At 28.6% G+C, this 22,835-nt stretch overlaps 1 protein-coding gene and 1 long non-coding RNA gene across 16 annotated transcripts in view; both read left to right on the top strand.

Moving 5' to 3' along the window:
- The window catches only part of Rim (Rab3 interacting molecule), a 103,236-nt gene extending 93,745 nt beyond the window's left edge, over nt 1-9,491 (top strand). For 14 of the 15 annotated variants that reach the window (XM_074115742.1, XM_074115746.1, XM_074115749.1 and 11 more), the window contains one exon: nt 52-792. In XM_074115742.1, coding sequence (XP_073971843.1) covers nt 52-78 — 27 coding nt within the window. In that variant the 3' untranslated portion in view covers nt 79-792. Of the gene's footprint in view, nt 1-51 lie in introns of all 15 variants that reach the window. The other variant, XM_074115736.1, reaches the window with a different exon arrangement.
- Nucleotides 9,492-12,458: 2,967 nt separating this feature from the next.
- LOC141447863 (uncharacterized) lies at nt 12,459-18,192 on the top strand. The gene is made up of 3 exons (XR_012454632.1): nt 12,459-12,960; nt 13,867-14,131; nt 17,894-18,192. It is a non-coding gene; the product is annotated as an uncharacterized lncRNA (long non-coding RNA).
- The last annotated feature ends 4,643 nt before the right edge of the window (nt 18,193-22,835 follow it).

The raw sequence follows: 22,835 nt of genomic DNA, 5'->3' as shown, positions 1-22,835 counted from the left end.
TAAAATATTTTTATTTTTATTTTAGAAATTTATATTTATTTTAATTGACAGAGGCAGGTGGGCAGAAAATACTCATAAATTAAAAAATAAATAGATAAATGGCAAATTAACTGATAAAAATCTAGTGTGAAACATTCACTTTCTATTATAAAATTGAATGGAATATAGAATGAATTAAAATTGATTAATTTTTGTAAGAGAGTAAACAAGACATTTCCAATTATTTTTCACATAGTTGTTTCAATTTTATTAGCTCAGAAATAACAAAACAGTGACAAAAAGGGTGAGTGAGTGTTCTGTTTTTATTATTATAAGAAAATATGTATTTTGCCTTCGTTTCGACGGTAAACTAACAAACACTTAAAATAATATTCAAATGAGAGAAAATATGTAAACATTTTTCAACTTATAACTTAGATGGATTTTTAGAACTTCATAATAATTTTATTTTAAATTCGACATAAATATATTTAAAATTTATTCTTCGAGAAATATTTTACTTTTCACGTAAATTTTTTGTTAACTTTAAAAACGTTTTCTGACCCTGTAAACTTGCTGCGAATGGCTCACTAGTACCAAATTTTAGCCTCCTTCTTTATTTTTGCTTTTTATAATTATGTAATGTTTGTTTTATTGTATTAATGTTTTATATAAGCTATATTTTTTCAAAATGTACTTAATTGATTTTGATTTACAGTGAGTTGAACTAAGGAGAAGCTACAACTTCATTGGAATGTTTTATATATATATATATTAATTATATATATACAATGAACTAATAAAAATAATTGACGGGAGAATGAAAACAAAGAAATAGTGCTGTGCTACATAAAAAAAAATATATATATTATACACATATAAACTATATTTAATAAGTGGGTACATTAAAATGAATTTTTGATGCTTAAAGAGCATCCCCATAAATAAATGAACTTTTATTTAAAAAAAAAAAAATTGTACCGCTTCTTCATGATAAAAATAGTTTTTAAAAATAATAAAATACTTAATCAACACTTGATACAAAATGCGTCCACCCTTTTCATTAAAAATAAAACGAAAGTAATTACAAAATATAGTTCCAATTTGTTTTTGTTATTGGTGAATGTAATTGTAATTAAAACTTATTATCAATATGCTTAATTTCGATTTTATTACATTATTTTTTGTAATAAATGAAAACATTCACCAGACGAGTGGCAGTTTGAGATTGAAAAAAAAAAAGGAATAGAAACGTGATTTAATATTTTTATTAATACGTGACTCTGATGTATGTGATTTACTTCATAACTTTAATAAAAACAATAATATTACGCTGAATGTTAAAAGTATAAAAAAAGTTCTACTTTAAAAAAAAATGTAAATATTAAAATAATGTGATATATAATAACAAGTTCTTAATATATTTTTTATTAATATTTAATTTTTGTATTGCTAAAAGTAATACAAGAATGTTAAAGTCCTACTTTTTACTTTGCAATGTTCAAATAAGTTCAGAATTTTTAAACTAAATATAATTGATTAGATTTTTCGATCAGAGAATTCCTTTCTAATTAGATATAACAAAACGAATAAATTAAGTAATCACATGCAATAAGAGTTACTGAAAGTTCAATGATGCAAGTTTTTGATTCTAGTTCAATTTTAGATCAATCTGGGGGGGGGGGTTACCTAATTTTTGGAAGTTGGAACTGAAGCCCCGCCTGAAAGAATAGGCTATATTCCTTTATTAATCTGAGGGGAGTTTGATTAAAAAAGGGGGGGGATTGTACCATTGAACATCAGTTGTTATTTAAAAATAATTGTTAGTTAAGGTTAGAGAATTTTCCAAATTTTTTTAAACATTAATCTTACGCATTAGTTGTAAACGTTTTAAAAATTTTCATTATCATTTCATTAAAATCATGACTAATTATCAACTGTTTCTTATTTTAAGATTCTCTTTAATCTTTCTAATAATTTAAGTCGGTGATGGATAAAAAAAAAAACAAAAAACAGCCTACTGGAGTCCGACTTTTGACTCCTTCAAAAATCTTTCACTGCATTGAATCACTCATACAGTAAGTAGCGATTAAAAATTGAAAATAATTTTACAAATTTTAGGCACTTTATAATAATTGTTTTATTATGAACCATAATATTTTAAATCAATTCATACATTTTAATTATTTTATTATGACGTCTTTAGGTTAAATAGTTTGAATTTTAGATGTCGTATTATTTTTATTTTTTTTAAAATAATCGTTTATTTATAAATATTTAAAATATTTCTTTGGTAAGGCAATGATTGCTATTCTTATAAGAAGAACCTTTGTTCAGCCTTTGCTATACGTTAAAATTGTAAACGGTCACCACAGAATAAATCGTGTTTACTAATTCGGATTGAGATAAGCAAATAAAGGTTTTTTGGGGTCTAAAATATTTGGAACATATTTGCGTTGTTAAGTTTTAATTATTTGTATTTTCGTTTATTAAGTTTATGATTTATATTTTTCTATTTACTATAAAATAACTGATATCGTTCACTTTTACGCCGTCCGGTGTTAATCATATTATATATTTTATTAAAACAGAAATAAAAAACAATGAATACAAATAATATATCTGTGTTTTAAAAAATCTTTTTTAAAATAAACTTCCCTCAGATAGAAGTTTATATTTGTAGTATTGTTTTTTGTGTAACATATTTATTTTCTTGAGACAATTAATTTAAAAAAAAAAAAAAAAAAAATGGTTTAAAGTGTTAAATCGTGGATGCGCGCAGTTTTTATGTTAACTTTTTACGTTATTATTATTTAATTACTTATTGTTCTATATATAGCGTGGATTGCCGGCAATTTGCGCGCAGCATGTTATTGTGTGTTTGTAAATATTATACATATATATACAGATATAAATATTATTGTACAGATTATTGTCTTTTTTTCATATAAAATCTATGTATATTTCCCAGAGTACCTCTTGTTTGCTCTATGTGACATGGACATGACCAAATATTAAAATTGGGAAATTTGAAAATAAATAAACAGCCTTTTATATCAAATAACATTAAATATACAAAAAAAAAGTTTAGCTTAAACAAATAAGATTTTATGGAATAAATATTTATATATATATATATATATATCTCAATGATATATATGATATCCAGATAAAAAGGAAAGAGATAGTTTTTAAGATAAGTAGATTTTTTAAACTTTTTTATATTTCCCAAACTAAAAAATAAAAATAAATTAAAAAAGCTTCTTCCCTCCCCATCCCAAAATTAATAAATTTTAATTATAAAGGTATGCGTGCCCATATTTTAAAAGCTTAGGTGCTTCGAGAAAAACAAAAAAAAAAAACCTACAGTTAATTATTTCAAATATTTTGATTTTTAAATATTTCTAGCTCATAAAAATTGAAAATATATATATATATATATAGTAACATCTGAAATAAATGTATTAAAAAAACTAATAAATTATTTCTTGAGATGACAATATAAGAATTTTTGGCAAAAATTATAAATAGATTTAATTGAATGAAAAAATTGAAACGTATTTGTTTTATTTTTTTGAGCGTTTAGTAATAACCATAGCAAATTTATTACCAAATAATAAAGAGATTTTTAAATCTAAAAAAACAATAATAATTATACTTTAAGACAACTTATTACTTATAAAAGAAAATGAAAGGAATGGAACTGAATTTATTGCTTTTATAATTTTGTATGAACAAATATTGCATTGGACATTAGCAAGTCGTCAGATACGAAACGTATATTAAAAAATTAATAATAATAAAGTACTATGTGGACATATTAATATAATACATTTCTCTGCGATTGATTCAATGCTGCCTCTATAAAAAAGTTATAAACGGAAATGTTTGAAAAATAATATTAAAAAAGAACACAAATATTGAACGAAATTTTAATGCTGGTTATTTGATTAAGAATTTAACAAAGTTTATTATTATTATATTTTTGAAAAATATGTTTTTTAAAATTTGTTGATCTTGCTTTATGTTTTATAACATCGTTTATAAAAACATCATTCATATTAGTTTTAGGCAATTATATTTGTAGAACTGTAATTCATATAAATCCTGAATATTACTTTCTTCGAAAACAATAATAATAATAATGATGGGCATTGTTATAGTTCGCGTGTTTATTGAATCCACTTTTTGTAAATATACGAATAGCACCATCCACTAGTTTTGAAACACTATTTGATTTTTAAGCGTCGCTTAATACCAAACAACAAAGCCTAGTAGACATTTGGTGGTTTTCTTCTTGCTTGAAGCAGGTGATATGATAGACAATACTTGTGAGGTGGACGGGCTTCTGAATTCTCGCATGCCGTTTCGCTACATCTCTCTGTCCTTATCTCTGCGCTACATTTAGTTTTTAGTTTTCAATTTTGTGTTAATATATTTTTTCGTTTCGTTCAAATTTGTTCTCTTAAAGACATTAGTGCAATATGGAAGGAAATCTATATAAATTAATCGGTCTTATAGAAATTTATGAACAATATGAAAAAGTGGAATCCAAAATTCCTGAACATGAAATAATTAAAATTCAAATTCCCAGAAGTTCTTCCTTGTTAAACTTTTATGTACACTAACAGATTGAAAGTTTCTTTGCTAATAGGTTCGTTACACTTAGCTCTTCTCTACTAGTGTAACACCATTGAGGTAATTTTTATTATTATTATTATTTTCAAGAAATAATTATGAATCAACAAATAAGTCCCTAAGGTATGATTAAATGAAATTGTCTGTCACGCCCAATCCAACACAGTATCGTATAATCTATTCGAACATGCAATGCATTTCGATATAAGTCAAATTTGAAAATCAAACTGCAAGTTATTGCTTCATACCGTATCAGTGAATGAGAAACAACAGTGATACATGCCCATCAGGTTTGTAGATCACAAAGAAGAATATTAGGGAATGACGGATAAAAACCGTGCGGGAAATATTTTAAAACTGGTCCTTATTGTTTGTGCAATGTTCTTTGCAAAGTAGGTTTAGAATTATGAAGTAGTCAGAAATTATGTAATCATTTTTCTTAAAATGGAAACAAACAAGCAGTATAGTAAATTTGGTGAGAATTGATTTAAAAAAAAAAATTGCGATTTAAGATTTAAACGTTTTTAGTTGAAATGACTGAGAATAATGCATTGTTAAGGAATTCTAGTCTTAAAGTTCACATCCTAAATTGCAATTTATGCCTCCGAAACTTTAAAGATCTACTTTAAACCATTCCATAATAGTTTGCGTTCCCCTTTTCCAAAAAATATAGATTACGATTCTACAAATTTAATTTCTATCAATATTTTTTAAATAATTTCATTAATAAAAAATTTTAAAATAAGTATTCAAATTATTTTTTACCAATGAAAAAAAAGAAAATCTAATCAGAAGCTAAGTTCAATACACATATCTTTCCATTGTGATAAGTTACTGTGTGTATAACAATTAGAAGTACTATATTTTGAGTTTAGCGTTCTTTTAAATAACTAAAAATACTTCATTTAAAATAAGAGTTTGAATTGGTTATTTTAATTCAAAATTTGTATATAATAAACCAGATTACAAGCACCAAAATAAAGTATGTATATCTGTTTTAAAATTATTTTTCAACCCAGAAAATTGTGTAATTTATTGTTAGCAATTAATTTTTGTCACTGATTTTTTAATGTATATAATTTCAGATCGTAATTTGATGACTAAAGTATTTGACACAGGATTTGGTTGAATTTTAATAATTTATTTTGAATTAATGCTCGTATTCTTAAAGTGAATTTTAAAGTTTAAAGGAAATAGAATGATTTTCATTTATTTTAGTATTGATGTTATTCCAATCTGTAAAGTAAATGTACCTATATTTTCTGGTTTCAAGTACTTATCATGGGCAACGCTATTTGAGCGATTTGTTCTACTTCATGTTAAAGATGATCGCTAATATTATTAATGCAAAATAAATGCACAAGAAATTAAAGCAAGGATAAAATGGACTAACTTGTTTATTAAATAAAATAAAAATTTACAGGTATACATCTGGGTAACGACAGGCTAGTTTAAAGTGGTTTGAGTGAGGGGTTCTGGAGTCATAGTTGGTTTGATGCGTCTTTAGAATCTAGCCAACAGTAACCATTGTAGGCTTTCTGAAGAAGAAATGCCACTTCATTTCCTTGAGAATGCTTAGCAAGATTCTTCTAACTGAGCGAGCGCTTTAAGAGGGCCCCTCTGAGATTACGGTGACTGCACTGGACTCATTTGCTTACCTTGAGCCGTTGAGTATTGATGGTTAATCGGATATTCATAACTATGTAGTGGTCGCAAATATTCTAATCTATTACTTAACATTTGAGCTTAATAACAGATTTGAAGGTGGCCACTACTTTTAAAGTTTCTTCAAGTTCTGCGAAAACTAAATTCCTCATAGTACACCGTTCCTACTTTGATTCTTGATAAAAATAAAGGGCTGTCATTGAACTGCTCCTTGAATAGAAGCGGAGGTTTTCTCCCGTGTCTAGCATTTAGAGATGCCCAGAATATTTTATATATTCAGCACTTTCTCCACAATACTGACCCTCATATTTTCTATTCCTATATTTATCTTGTCGCCGAACTTCTCAATACAAGTAGAGAAGTATCGAGGGGTATAAATAAAGTAACCTTGCAGTTTTACTATTATTATTACCATTTTATTTATTTCAGCTCTAAAATGTACAAACTTTACAGAAACATCTTGAAGCATTAATTGTTTAATTAATGATAATAATAAATTAAATTTTTTAAATTATTGGAATGATTTCAACCAGTGGACAAATACTAAGAGAGAAGTCATCTTAATTTTTATGTATTTTACGAGTACACTCACTGAATAAGTACTACCTTCTAAAATAACACGACAAAAATGCTGTTATGATTATTAATTTCAATTTTAAAAAATAATTGAAAAAGAAAAATTAGCTTTTCATTTACATTAGAAGTAATATTAGAAAAATGAGCAAAGTCCACATATCTTCAGGATTATGCCACTTAAAATTGAAAAAAAAATAAATAAATAAAAAACTATCGTATGAATGCAAATTTTCAACTTAATTAAGTTGAATAAAATAAATCATTTCACTGTATGAAGTGAATGTACAAAAATTATGATGTTTCAGATTGTGATATTATAGGTAAAATTTCTTGATTTTTTTTTTTTAATTGAAGTTTTTATTTATAATGTATTATCTATAATGAGTATTTTTGTTTGGACTTTTTCAATTCAAGACTAAATGTTAAAAATAAAAAATAAAAAAATTTAAAGGTGTTTTGTATTGAATGTATTTCTATTGAATGTTATTATTATGCTCAAAATGTGTCTAAGCAAAAGTACTCAACATTTATGTATTTTTTAAATTTTTTTTCTACTTGTATTATTTTATTTATGGGATGATCAAAATAAATGACCGTTCTGCAAGCAATTTACTCTTTATTTAATTAATATTTTAAACATAAAGTTAATAAAAGAAAATCTTTTTTGTAGCCACTCTCATTACAAATCTCCTTCCTGCAATTAAAAGTCGAAGTAATATACTATGTCCAATGAACTACATTGTTCTTAAATAATTTCCTAACCATATCGTTTTTTAATGTGGAAAATTATAATTTAATTCTTAAAGGTTTTTTCGGGAATTATCTTTGTTACTAGATTAACGAAATATGGCAAAAGTAAATAAAAGTAATGAAACAATAAGTAAAAGACATTGTATAAGACGAAGTAGGTAGTCGAAGAGCAATAAGAATTCTAAATTTCAGCCGGATGAGGGAGAAGCGCAAAAGCATAAGGAACTGTTAATTGTCTGATCAGCCGCTATATTTATAATTGGACACTTTCCTTTTCAGTCTGTCAAACCTCGTTAGAGTCATCACTTTCGGGTTATACAAAGATTTAATATTTCCTGAGCGACCTGACGATGGTGGGATGGATTTTATCGTTGGATTTACAAGACTGCAATATTATTAGGAACCGTCTCTTTATACGGGTATAACATCTAGGAAACAATCTTGGAAGTAGTGTGTTCCAGAAATAAAGCTATTCTCTTAATGTATCACTGCACAGCGCCTCCAACAAATGATAGAGATGCTATTGAAAGTAAACCTAAGATTAGGGGCATACAGGTTAGCAGCGCTTATAACTAGATAGAGACTTTTTCCATGTTCATATCTCTTAAAAATCAGGACTCAAGAGAGTTCTTAGTGTGCTACATACAATTCACCAGTTAGGCTTGCGGAAATGAAATCTTGTTTATTGATGTATTTTCTTACTAAACAACACTCGACTCAAGCGTTTCAGTTTCATTATCAGAACAGAAGTTACATCAAGCCGCATCTTGGACTTTTGAGGTTGTTTGGCCAGTGCTAGTCTAACGGATAGATCGTTAAGCGTTCCTATGATTTCTCCGCAACTAGTTGTAGTTATCGCTAGAACCTACCAAATCGAGAATTTCCAAACCAACATCGTGATAACCCTAGATTCCAGTAGTTCATAAAAAAGATTTCAATAAAAGATTTTTCAATTTCTCTCCTTAAAGAAACCAATTCTTCTATTTTCATTAATTAAAATATATCATACATCAGAAATGATCAGGTAGAAAAGCTAGTTAGTAATAAATTATAAAAAATACTCTTCCTCATTCCAATAAGAGGAAATTAAAAATGACATTCAATTACTGAAAAAAGAGTGTGGCAAAAGGAGAGAACGGTCATTTTGCTTGTTTAGTTTTTTATTTTCTTTCTTTAAGACACCTCATTGTGAGAATTCAGAAAATAATAACTTATTTAACCATTACAGCAGTTATTTTACTAATAAATAAGTTAAAAAAATTAATAAATAAAAATTATATCATTCAACATAAGAGCTTTAATATTTGCTAATAATATAAATAAGAAAAATAAATGTATATACATATAAAGAAAAATTAAAAAAAAATCTTTTCCTTGTAGGATTATTGGCCTTTTATTTAAAAATAAAATAACATCATAAAGAAAGAAAAAAAAACATGGTTTGTATATGTTAAATCATATCTGCTTCGCATAAGAAATAGCTGTAAATATTAAAAAATAAAATTAAATAACATTTGTACGAGTTACTATCTAGTAGTTTATATGTAAATATAACAGTTATTTGAAAAATTATTTACTAAGTGTTAATGTTATGACCTTATATTTAATAATAACATTAAATAGATTGCTAATTGAATAAAACTAATAATAAACATTAACAAGAAAGAAAAATCTAACAATAGGACCAATGCAAATTGCCTAATAGGAGCTCATCAAAAAACAAAACAAAAAATCATTATGAGTCCATTTATTTATACAAATAAATAAATAAAATAATAATAATAATAATAATGATTTTACAATATTTTTATGTAGATAAATTTATTTATTGTTGGAAAATTCTTTGCAGAAGCCTAAATAAAACTTAATACCTAAAATTCAAATTCATTATATCTAGTTTTTGTTTTATTTCTAATTTATTTATTTTTTCAGTGATGCACAACCAATGCAATTTTCAATGTCTTTTTTTATTTTGGGGCATAGAAATGAATGAATATAAGTTGTATCTTGTAAATTTTGTGAAGACATATTTATTTAAAGTATATTTATAACACGTCTAAAAAACTGTGTGGTTTAGCTATTTTGACTTTTTCGTATGCATACATGGTAGAGACATACTTCCTGATATGAAAGGTAGACTACATTCCAATGGAGTTATCCATACTCCAGGGGCATTTAAGGATATACTGCAAAAAGTATGAAGGCGTGAGTTTCTCTAGTCCAAAATACCGAAATCTGAGCCGTTCAAGTTCTTCGCACTGACAATACAGTATCAATTACTTTTCTTTCTGGCAAACCTGTACATGCTATCCATTTTCAATCTTTGCTATGCATGTGTGTTTTTTAATCTACAATGTCCGGCTTTGTTGAAGTAATATAGTTGTAAATCTATATGAGAAGTTAATAATAAACTTTTCCAACCGCCTCTTTCCTAGAGTTTCCACCATCACAAAAAGGGTACAGGTTCTGTGAAAGATCTACATGAGCTTTCTTAGGACAAGTGATCTGCCGTCTCAGAACTTCTACACGCCGAATGTGAAAAATATCTTATTTCGGCTTCCAATCATTTCGGGATCTCCAACTAGTTTGAAGCTAGCCTTGGCCAGACTTCATAGTAGATGCCTGGAAGCGTGCCTGATTTTTCGAGATCATTACAACTCTGGAATCAACTATCTCTAATGTTATGATCAAGCCGCGTAAATTCATCAATTGTTCCGCTAGGAAGAGTATGGTTAGTCTATCTAGGTTAAATATTGGTAAGAGATACAAACCCTCACTCATCCTTCTTTTCTCACAAAAGGGATGAAACAAAAAAAAATCTTGTGGAAAGTTATTTACGACTTTTTCATGAAGTAGTTCCTGAATTTCTATCGTAATTGAACCCTCCGTTTAAATTTGCAATGTATTAATAATTGATAATGCCCGCATCTGTCAGAATATTGAATAAAGTAAAAAGAAAAAATTATATAACTATAGATTTACGTATAAAGAAAAATCATTGGAACTGTTTTCAATAAAATGGCGAACTGAGCAATCAAAATTTTCCTCTGTCTGATTTCTAGTTGTGCAATGATTCCGCAATCGTTTTGAAAGTAAATTTGACCGCATGGTCTCGGTGTTACGATTGTTTAACCTTGAATTATGACATACACCCCAGAAAAATTTTAAAAAAATGTTTATCTGAGAGGTCAAGAAAATTAATTCCGAGTTGGAGCACTTAATTCCAAATAATTCTTTGGTCTTAATTTTGAACACGTTTAAGGTAATCCACTAAATTCAATTCTTAGTTTCATATTTTGAGACTTTTATTGATCAGTTTTTTCCCCCACTACATATTAGCTGAAAATTTTTATCAGAGTAATTATTTAAGTCAAATCATTTATTGACTTTATTAGGCATACAAAATTTCATAACTTAATTGATTCAGACAAAATCACATCTGCTAATCTGCATTAAACTTGTTTAAACATTTTATGGAAATTCTGATGTACTTTTATTTTTTGATGCTAAGCTTTAAATTAAAAATTTTTTGAATGCAATCAACGGCGTTATTAACGTCTAAAGCACGAAATTATACATGAATTAGAGTTCGTTTTGTTTTTAAACATGCTCAATATGAGGCTATGAAAATTTAAAAACGTTCTTCACGTTGTGCATCACTGCAATCGGACAAAAGAAATGATATTACAGGTTTTCTGTCTAATCATTTATTTTATTTTTGTCTATACTTACTTCAATTCTTCATTTGATTAATTTAAATTCTCTGTCGATAGTATCAATTGCCCTCAGTTTAATCAAATGTTCAATATGCTTATATATATTTCAGAAGAAAAGATATCAATCAATTGTACAAAAAACATTTCGGGTAAATCACCAGCGCTCAAATTACTAGTTTCAAACTATTCTGAATATCGGTAACATACAATGTGAATCAAATTACATATTCGTAAAATGTGTCCTGACTCTGACAGTCCGCTCTTGAAGATCTATTTTTTTGTGGAACTTAGAGGGAATAAAGTAAAAAAAGAAGTTAAGACGGTCTTTAATAAAGTTGTTAATATTTAATTAAATATTACTCTTTCAAGATTTTACAGCTCTGAAATAAAGTGCATTTAAAGTCTGGCTTTCCATCTACTTTGTTTTTCATTATTTTAGCCACAAAATGAACTTTATATTTGTCATTAACACAACTTGACTCTTAATATAATACATATTAAACTTAAATATATATATTGTATATATATTTTTGGTAATGAGGACTGAACAGATATTAGATTTAATTATAAGGGTTGAAGGGCTAAATATAATAAAATAAAAATTTACTGGCGAAGAGTTTAATGTCTAGAATTAACACTAACTTCTTAGGAACGAGCGTAAATTACAATAACTAAATATTAACTATTTCTAATTGAATAGGTTAAACTGAGTGAAGAGTAGAGTAACGTCTTGAAGATAGAGGGAGAATTAATCCTCAGCATATGAAAGCAAGAACTGAGTGCGCTGGCTCTATGCTGTAGATATCTAAATACGTTTGAGTGTTTCAATGCGACTGAGTGTTGAATGCGATTTGACGTCGAGCGGTTGTCGGGCGACATTATATAATATATACTCTGTTTGGGCTGCTTCTATTGTTCTGGCTTTGAACTAGTAACTTCAAGTCACAAAAAATTAAGTATGAAACTTTATAATCATATCTGTAACAATTCAAACTCAATAAGTATTTATTTTATCAATTTCTTGGTTTTTGTATATAATGATTTAATATTTCAACTGGCTTCAATTTTTGTATTAAAACTCGTTAAATTTCATGTAATCTATTTAAAGTCTTCTTTTTAAGATTTTATTTATTTACGCAATAGCTAAATTATCAGAATAACATATTCATAAATCTTTATTGAACAATAGTTTTCTCAGTACAAATGAAACAGTATATTTCTACGTTTTCTGTTTAAATTTGCGCGCCCCCTTATAAAATATAACTTTAAACTTTACAATTAAAACATTACAGCTATAATAAACATACAGAACCCTTAAAAATGTACTAGGTTTCATTAATTTTATTTAATTATCTTTAAAAATATTTTAAGATTTATTAACATTTTGAATAACAAACACTATGTAACCTCCATCACTCAGTCCAGTTCAGACCCCCAGTACATACTAAACTGCAATCGCAGAACTTACCATTCGTGCATTGCATAATCCATGTAGGTAATACAAATTAGAACAATTCTTATATAATTAAGCACCAAAGTGTTAGTAAATGATTACCTTTTAGATTACATTTCAACAAATTTAAAGTGATAATTTCATCATGTACTAAGAAAAATGAACTTAGAATTGTTAAACACGGTTAGTATATTAGCTTATAATTTGATTATGAAGCAGTTCTTGATTGTGAACGTTGGTGCACGTTCGAATTCGCATAAAGAAGAAATCAATTATTTTTAAAACCTAAAAAAATTCAATATCCAATTAAGATTTTGTATATAATTAATGACCAAGTTAATTTTATTATTCTAAACTCAATCCCAACCTTCAAGGGATTGCCTTTTTGACTAACTTACAAAATTATATTGTACTACTGAAGGAAACTTTTTACTTTTTCGTACAATTTCCACTCGCTATGCACTTATGGGAATAATGTAGGCACTGAATGAAAAACATTCATTTTATTATTAAAATATGAATTAGTCACCAAAAATTCATTTTATTAGTTTCCGCCACAGTTACTTCAATTATTTTCATTTTTGTTCCTGCAAACATTTTGAGTTGACAAGTTTAAAAATTTGAAAGTATTCATACACGATAAATAAGTTATTTCTTTCTTAAAATTAATTTAGACAGTTTTCCATAGATCCAAACAGTTAAAACTCCTTTACAAGTTTAAAATCTGGTGGGACATTACATTCGTCAGTCTTCTTTTGCTGCATTATAATTACATAAAATATTCAACCATCTTAAAACTTAGAACTTTTACTAAACTTAAGTTGGCGTTTAAAATAATTATAAATATAGGCATTAGAATATTACAAGGTTGGTTTATTAATATAAATTATATATTTAGTCAATCATAAACATAAACAGGTGATTTTAGGTTGCCTGATTTTCTTAAGGCTTCCAAATTTATTTCTGGAAGGTTTGGTTGTATACAGAATCTAAAAACCTAGTTCTGTAAGGTATATCGTGAAAACCGAAGTAAACCTTGTCCTATGTTATTATGTTTTAGACAACCACTTTTCAATAATTGTTTTATAGGTTTCAGCATTATATGAATGATAAAACAGGTCACAAATTCGATTTAAAAGTTATTATGTGATCTAAAATGAAATTGATTGAAGGAATTTACTTCGTAAATGATTTACGATATGTTTCTGGAAGAATTGACAATCTCTATTTAAACAAGAACTACCTTGAAAATGATATATTCTTCGTTTCATTGGTATATATCCTTTAAATTCATACAAAAAGTTTGATTATGATGAACAGAATCTATTAATACATCAAAAGAAATTAAATGAAGGTATGTACCGGACATTGATTTTTTGAAGGTGAACTGGTTGATTGAAGATTTCTATAATTTTTTTTTTTTAATTCTAACTTAATTGTGTAAATTTGCTATCTAACGTACGTTTTAACGATGCACCATTAAATCCTACTAAAATTGCAACCCAAATCACTTTTGGTTTGATGGATACGAAGGTTGTTTGGTTTGTTTTATGATTCTCGAAAACGACTTCACCAATTTGATTGAATCTTTGTACAATTACTGAACATACAATAGGCAAAAAAAGTATTTGCACACCCTGTTATTTTAAGGTTTCATATAAAAAAAATTCACTTTTTTACCCAAATTACGTTTATTTAACTTCTTAAATCAAACACTATAAGATGATAAATATAAATATGCAAAAGAGTCAAATAAATTAAGTATAAACCACATAATGTTATTTTATACTGCAAAAAAAGTATTTGCACAGCTGTAATTTGGGATCTCTTGACATGTAAATAAAACAAATGCCCTAACAAAAGAGGATTAACGTCACCTTTGGTACTGTATAGACAGTATAGACTCTCTTTACTAGATTCATTAGTTTTTATTGTGTTTTCAACTAGTGCATTGAGATGGCTCCAAAATCTAGAAAAATTCCTGTGAGTGTGAGACAGGAAGTGCTTATATTACATCGTGCTGGAAACAGTAATAGAGAAATCGGAAATAAAGTAAATTTATCGTTTTCAACAGTGAGGTATATCATTGAAAGAGGAACAACAGAAAATAAGCAGCGAACAGGTCGACCAAGAGCCTTAAATGAACGGGAGAGGAGGAAGGTCGTCAAAGACGCGCTGAGGAAACCAACTCACAGCGCTCAAAAACTTGCGCATGACCTGGCGTCTTGTACAGGAAAGACGGTTACACCTCAAACAATAAGAAACTTCGTTCACAATAAAGGTATACGAGGCAGGCGACCCTTAAAAAAGCCATATATTAGTGAGGTTAATAGGAAAAAACATCTTGAGTTCGCCAAAGAATTTGTTAAAAAACCTATAGAATCTTAAAACCAATAGAATTTTTTTCTGATGGAAGCAAGATTGAGGTTTTTAAACCACAAAATATAATAACAATCTGGAGAAGAAATAATACTGGTTTGAATACAAAAAATATATTAAAAACTGTTAAGCATGGAGGAGGAAATATCTTGGTTTGGGGCAGTATGGCTTACTCTGGGGTGGGTAATTTAGAAGTTATTGAGGGCATAATGACAGCTCGGTCTTAGGTGGAGGTGTTGCGAGGCAACTTGAAGGCAAGTGCTGTAAAATTAGGTTTGGAGAACGATTTTCATTTCCAGCAGGATAACCATCCAGAACATACGGCCAACATTACAAAAGAATGGCTCCTTTATAATGCCCCAAGAAGATTACTGAACCCACCTCAATCACCAGACCTGAACCCAATTGAAAATCTGTGGCATATTCTGGACAGGAAAGTCCGCCAGACCTCTATTACAAGTAAGGAGCACTTAAGACAGGTGTTAGTTGATTCCTGGAACAATTTATCAGATGAGGTGACAAGAAATTTAGTTGAATCAATGCCAAGGCGTTACAAGCCGTAATTGAAGCTAAAGGGATGCACACTAAATATTAAGGACAAAGTTATGGTTGGTTATGGGTCAACCAAATTAGTTTTTGCAATGTTTAACTAGGTGTGCAAATACTTTTTTTGCAGTATAAAATAACATTATGTTCTTTATACTTAATTTATTTGACTCTTTTGCATATTTATATTTATCATCTTATAGTGCTTGATTTAAGAAGTTAAATAAACGTAATTTGGGTAAAAAAGCGAATTTTTTTTTATATGAAAACTTAAAATAACAGGGTGTGCAAATACTTTTTTTGCCTATTGTATATTCTATTATTTTTATTAAAAACCATTTTCTGAGATATGATTTTAAAGAGGTTTTTGGAGTGGATGTTCAACTTCAGGACCTTCACTCTTATCTGACTCATAGAACTGCTAGTTAAAGATTTTCTAAATATTTTTTTTGAAACGTCTTGTCTTAATTGCGTAAATTTGCTATCTAACGTACGTTTTAACAATGCGCCATTAAGTACCTACTAAAATTTCAACCCTGATCTCTTTTGGTTGATGGATGCCAAAGTTATTTGGTTTGTCTAATGGTTTCAAAGAAAACGACTACAGCAATTTACTTTAAACTTTGTGCATTACTGAAGATATCATATTCAATTTTTTTATAGAAAACTATTATCTGGGATTCGGTTTCAAAGAGGTTTTTTGAGAGGAAGTCCAACTCAGCACCTTCACCCTTAGCTACTTATCCTATTCTCTTTAACTTATATTGCGGTTCAACCACGGAGTAAATATTAAAGATAGTTTATTACTCAACCCAAATTTCAATTTCAAATGAAATCTATCAAGTCAATTTTCAAGAATCTTCAAAATGAAGTCGAACGTAATAGCTTTTTATTTTCGTCTTTAAAATTTAAATTACTTTTAAAAACTCAATTCCAAAAATTAATTAGACGAAAACCAGTCTAATTAAAGTATAAAATAACAAAAAAATTGATAATTAGTTGGAACTATTTTATGGTTCCATCCGCATTTGACGTCACAAAGTAGTTCCCAATAAATTAATTAAATAAATTAAAAAATATTCTAAGTTTAAACGTTTTTTTTGCCATAATTTCATGAAATTCAATATAAGTTGATAGCAAAATTTTTAATATAGCAGCACATATGTAGCACCTCATATACGTAACGGTCATTTTTTCAAGTTTTACTCGTGAACTCAGCCAGGTAACATCGTAGCTGCAAAGTAAGTTCATTTTCTTAATTAAAACTGAAAATATTCCATCAAATTTTTATTACTATTGATATAATAATACTAAAGCAATAAGGTTACATAAAAATTTGTTATTTTACAATTTTTTTTTATTAAAATAAAAAAAAAAAGCTGACTGCTTAACAACCAACTTGGTCCAACAGGCATGCATTTTAATTTTTTGGAATTCATTAGTTTTTTGCAATCTTTTAACTTCTTTTAAATTGTTTTCATTAATATTTTTAGGATAATTTGGTTTTTATAATAAAAATTAGATAGATTTATGTTTTTTTTAACCTACATATAAAATAATATTTTGCTCACTTATTTAATACAATGTATAATAAAAAATCTAATGTAACTTAAATTGAACCAAATTTAACTAAAGTTGACCCAAATTTATAACTGAAATCGACGCAAATTTCAGCCATCAATTAATTTTTAGTCACGGTTTTTTTAAACTTTCAATCTTTTAAACTGCTACTTTATTGATATTTTAGTACAATTTGTATTTTTATAAATTATAAACAAAAAATTGATACAGATTAAGAAATTTTGAAAATAATAGCATTTTCAATAATTTTATTCTTTAGAATTCATTAAAGTGGCCTTAAATTGAACACGGGAGATTTATTTAAGTTAAAGGTGGCCCTAAAATTTAATTTAATTGAAAACATTTTGGAAGTAGATTATCTGAATACTCTGAGTAAATTTATAGATAATTTTTTTTTTTAATAATTTAAATGATTAAAATGAGCTTTAGCATATTAGGTATTTACTAAATTTGAGGTAGGTATTAATATGATTTTAGAATGAGTTCGTGATAAATTAGACTACTTTTCGTTTGCTAATTAGAAAATACTTTAACTTTATGTATAGTTGTTAAGTATCCTCAATCCTTCAAACTAATTTTTACTAATATTTGAGTTTTCTGATTGTTACAGGTACCAAGTTCGGAAGTGCTAAAATCCCTAGGAGTGATTGTTCACTATTTTTTCAACCCTTTAGACCAACCAAAGTTCAGAGCTTCCTTTTTAGTTTAGCTTTTGTTGTTAATAACAAAAACAACACTCTTACTCTGACACCATATCAGATAACAACATTCACACTATGTTACAACATGTCTCATAACTACATTCTAGGATAAAATCACTTTACACCTAAACATTTGATTTTTTAGCATTTGAATAATCAAAAAGTGTTGTATAATGATTGTAGAATAATACCATTTTTTATTACTAAACTGTGGTACAGTTGGTTTGAAACAGATATATTTTTGTTGGTATCAAGAGGAAGAATTCGTCAGATACAATGACGTATTTGATGAGGTAATATAGTGCCCAAGCAAGACATTATTCCGATAATAAAGCAACAACAGCACCAAAGAAAATGACAATTTAGATCTAATTACAAATGTTAAAAATTGCTTTAAATATTCACAAAAAAAGGAAAAATAGAAAATTATTAACGTAATTTTACATAATGATATCGCTTTTTAAATTGCGCATCAACTACTTTAGCAAATTTAGTGCTCAAATCGATATAAGTAGAGTTTAGGTGTTAGTTATTCAATTTTCAGCTTGAAATTAGAATCGAGCTGCTGGCTTTGGTATTACTGAAACATTTTATCACAAAGTTGCGATAAAATAATACTTTAAAAGTTTTTCTCTTTATTCTGTTATGGAGAAGGTATGGTTTAATTATTTACCCAACTCAGTTTCAAAAGTTTGGGTTCAACAGAAGGTAAGCTGACTTGAATTCTACGGGTGGATTTAGGCTTTTTGTAATATTTAATGAGGCTTACAACTTAGTTACGGCTCTTTAAAGGCGTCATCCTCAAGGAGACAGATGCATCTGAGGTGTCATAACTAAGTTGTCGGACTAAACATATGTTATACTAATTATGTTAATCTGAGATATCTGAGCGAATTATGAAAATATTAAACGATCAATAAAAAAAACATTTGGAAACTCTTCCAAAAGCAATTTGGTGGATATTGGAATTCATTTTGAAGGCCCCACTTCTTCCGAAGCCACTCAAGAGGAAGTCAACAGATAGTAGACTACTCAACTAGACCTAACGATTCAACGATTTCCTGTTCTCCAAAGACGGAAACCAAAAACGAATTGTAAACCATCAGAGCTAGTTCTTATTTTGCTTCTACATACCGACACTAGGCTTTACAGTCATCAATCACCCCTTCATCAAGACTCTTGGCTGAAATTTTCCTGGTTTAGTGCGGGCTACCAACTCTACCTCTACAACTCTTTTCCACGAAAGAAATATTTTTTTACCTCCAGTTGCGACTATACTTCGCACCCACTCAATCCATTCATAACTACCTACACCAACCACTTCACTGTCAAGCATTTCTGCGTTGGATCTGAGGGCTCTTATTTATTTCTAAAGAAAGAACAGTTCTACAATTAGCCTCTACTCATAAACAGCATCCGCAACATGATATAAACCAATCTGAAGTCTACTTCTACCATCAGATCAGAGATAATTTTGACATCGCTATCTCAGCTACCAATTTCCTCCTCTACCACTCCAAGGAACCATGGAATCAAAGGAATCATGGTACCTACTTTCTCCTTGTCTGGAGACTCTCATCACTGGTCAGGGATAATTTAAATTTGATGTTTTACATCAATCTCCATTACTAGTAAAATTTCGATTTTTCTTCAATAATTTGGGATCGTTTAACATGTTCTATGTTTCCGGACCTCACCTTCAAAACAATGCTTTTATTGTGTTATGTGATTTGTTTCAAAATTAATGCTTTACTTAAGGATCTGAAATTCAGTGTTTTTTTTTTTTAAATCAAAATTATCTAGGGCAACACTCGATTACCCTGAACATTAGTCGGCTTGAACTGCAGATAAGGTGCTCTTCCCCCATTAACCCCAATCATAGTGCAGTTTGTTATAAGTGGTAAATTGTGAAAATGTAAATGATTATTCCAATACTCACGCTCATGCGGGGGACAGTTTTTAGCTTAAAAGGAATGCAATGTAGATACTAGAATTTGAGCATTTTCAAATTTTCCTTTGAGCAGAACATAAAATGAACTTCAACAAGAAATATAATGGTTGTATAGGAATCAAAATGGTTAAGCTTATATAAAACTAAATCTCCAAACCTTGTACTCATAGACTTATTATGTACACAATATGTAAAAAACCAATAACGTTCAACTTGTTAGTTAACGCTAACTTGTCAGTTGGGATCATTGTTAGTATCTGGATCAGGTAGCTTGTTTTGAATGGCTTGTTCTAAGTGAATCTGTTAAAATTTCTAAGTCCTGAGTAGGCCTTACCATACATAAAATGTAGGATGTGATCTTTTTCAGCATTAAGCCAAACTTATGATTGCTTTCAGAGTAAAAGACAACTTTAAAACTTCTATTTTAAATACAAAACTCTACAGCATATTTTATTTCTATTTGTTATCTTAAATTGGAGAAAGAAGTCTTTAATTTCATTTTTCATTTACCAATCTAATAAAGGTTCATTGACTTATGGGAACTAATAGAACGGTATTTTAGCCGTTTCTTATCCCACATTCTTGAGCAGGAACCAAGGTATGTAAAAGATTAGCTTAATTTCAAACCCAGTTCTATGATATTGACCCAGCTAGAGGTCCGACTTCTTTTAAGCAGCTCAATTGAGCAAGTTTGATTCCATCTCGCATCATTTGACTTTAGAGCTTTGTATCCATTGCTTTCTAAACGTAACAAATACAATACGAGTAAATTACAATCTATTTCTATAATATCGAAGTAAATTATTGCCTGTAATTTAATCTGATAAATATAAGAAAATAATTTTAAGATGATAAGAAGTGTAGTTCCTTATAGAAGTAATATACAATATTCCAGAATTGTTAGATAAAACAAAATATGATAACACCCCTTGTAGCACACCAGTTGAAACGAATATCTAGATCGTTTTTGGTGATCACTGCGGCAGAAAGGTGCTCAGATAATTTCAGAAATTTTATGTTTTACACTCTCCATCAAACAAACATAGTCAGGCTGAGGATACCAAATCTCTTCCATAAATTCGAAAACATGATTTCATTTTTTACTTTTCGGTGAAAATTGAATTGAATAAGCAAAATTGTGGCGACCACATAGATATTACTTTTAATATGTATTATGTGTTGCTAACATATTGCCTAAAAAGGTTGTAAATACATTTTTCTTAAACTACTCCAAAACAACAATCGTCTTCATTTCATAGTCCATGCTAAGAAATTCCAATATCATTTTTTAAAGCTGCTAACAAAACAACAGACCTGTATTGAGGTAACTGCAGAAGTTGGACTGCAGCCAGCCTGAGTCACTCCATTACAGAGTCTTCAAGTTTGTTAGAAGTAAAATAAATGGAAGTTGGATTATTAGCTAAAAGGCAGAAATAGAAATTGTTTGTTGTTAGGACTTTAGAAAAAGATATGTACTACCTTTGATTCGATTCGATGTCTAAGAAATAATATTTGTAATCGTATTTGTTGATTTAGTGGAAGATTGTGAATCCGAAGTCCAGAACAAATTGATCCAGTTTGGTGGTGAGGGTAAAATATAATTGAAAATATCAATGCTTTTGTTTTTTGCTGTCAGTGTTCTCCGAAAACTATGTGATCGTCGGAAAACTTGATTTTGACTTAAAGCTTCTTTTATCTATCCGGGAATTTAACAGAATCAATTGAACTTCCCCAAAATAGATGAGTATTTATTCGTTTGATTTTGTTACTATGGTAGTGGGGTACTAATTAAGCTTTATTGAGAAATATGATGAGAGATGAATCATCTTGCTCCAATGCTGTCTAACAATGAGAAATTGGACCTATGCAGACTCTATTTAAGAAATGAAGTAAACTGAGTTTCTTAATTGAGAAATCTTTTGTTTAACTTAGGTTTCTCTCAAAGGTGGGCTAATAATGAAGAATTAACGGTAATGATGAGTTTACAAAGGAAGTCTTTTAAACTTATCATGATCTGATTTACTGCTTTATAAGTTTTTATAAGACTCTGAGAACCCTGTTTCAGATTGAAAATAAAAGATAATGAAAATAAGAAGTCTCTCTAAAACCGGGTCTTCAGGGAAAACGGCGGTTTCCTGACGAATAGTTTATATCGGTTTCGATATCGCCGCGTCGCTTCAAATAATTTCGAACACGATTACCGTCGGTTTTTATTGTATATCAAACTCAAACGCGACGATCGTATATTGCGAGAAAAAGTAAAGGCTGCCTGCAACAAAACCGTTTTTCGCCGTTCTGCGATCTTCCGTTCTGTATTCCTCATAAGTTCGTGATATAGACCCGGCGTGAGAAGGCATATAGGGAAAAATGCTGTCAAGTTTTTATTTTAGAGAATTGGTACTGCTTCAGTCGGATTGTGATTATCGATTTTAGTTTTAATCAGTAAAAAAAAGATCACTCCTAATATTTTTATGTTAGATGGATCCCGTTTATTCAGTCTGTAGAGATTTCTACAGATTCAATTTGAAAGCCTTCATGAGCATACTCGCAAGACTAGCTGCTCCAGAAATTTGCAATACTTAATTTTTGTTTTTTCCTGAAGTGTACATAATCTAATAATATGTTCTTTGGTTTGGAATTTGAGTTTATATAGTCTTTTTACCCTTATAGTTTCTGTATTGCGTGTATTTATTGTGAAAGTTCTATGCAAAGAAAGCTTTGTTTTTACCTGAGCTTTGAACAATAATAGAACATGTTAATCAGCTCCGGATTATTGAATAAAAATACTTAACAGAGATTTATGCATAATAATGGGAGAGATATGCATACTTCATTAATGGATAGCTAAATTCAGATGAAGTTTAAAACAGAATAAAGATTAACTAGAATACTTGGATAGG

This window comes from Rhodnius prolixus, unplaced genomic scaffold (genome assembly GCF_049639745.1).
Source record: "Rhodnius prolixus isolate KJV_2025 unplaced genomic scaffold, Rpr scaffold_13, whole genome shotgun sequence".
Lineage (NCBI taxonomy): Eukaryota > Metazoa > Arthropoda > Insecta > Hemiptera > Reduviidae > Rhodnius > Rhodnius prolixus.
This window is presented reverse-complemented; position numbering and strand designations above follow the sequence as displayed.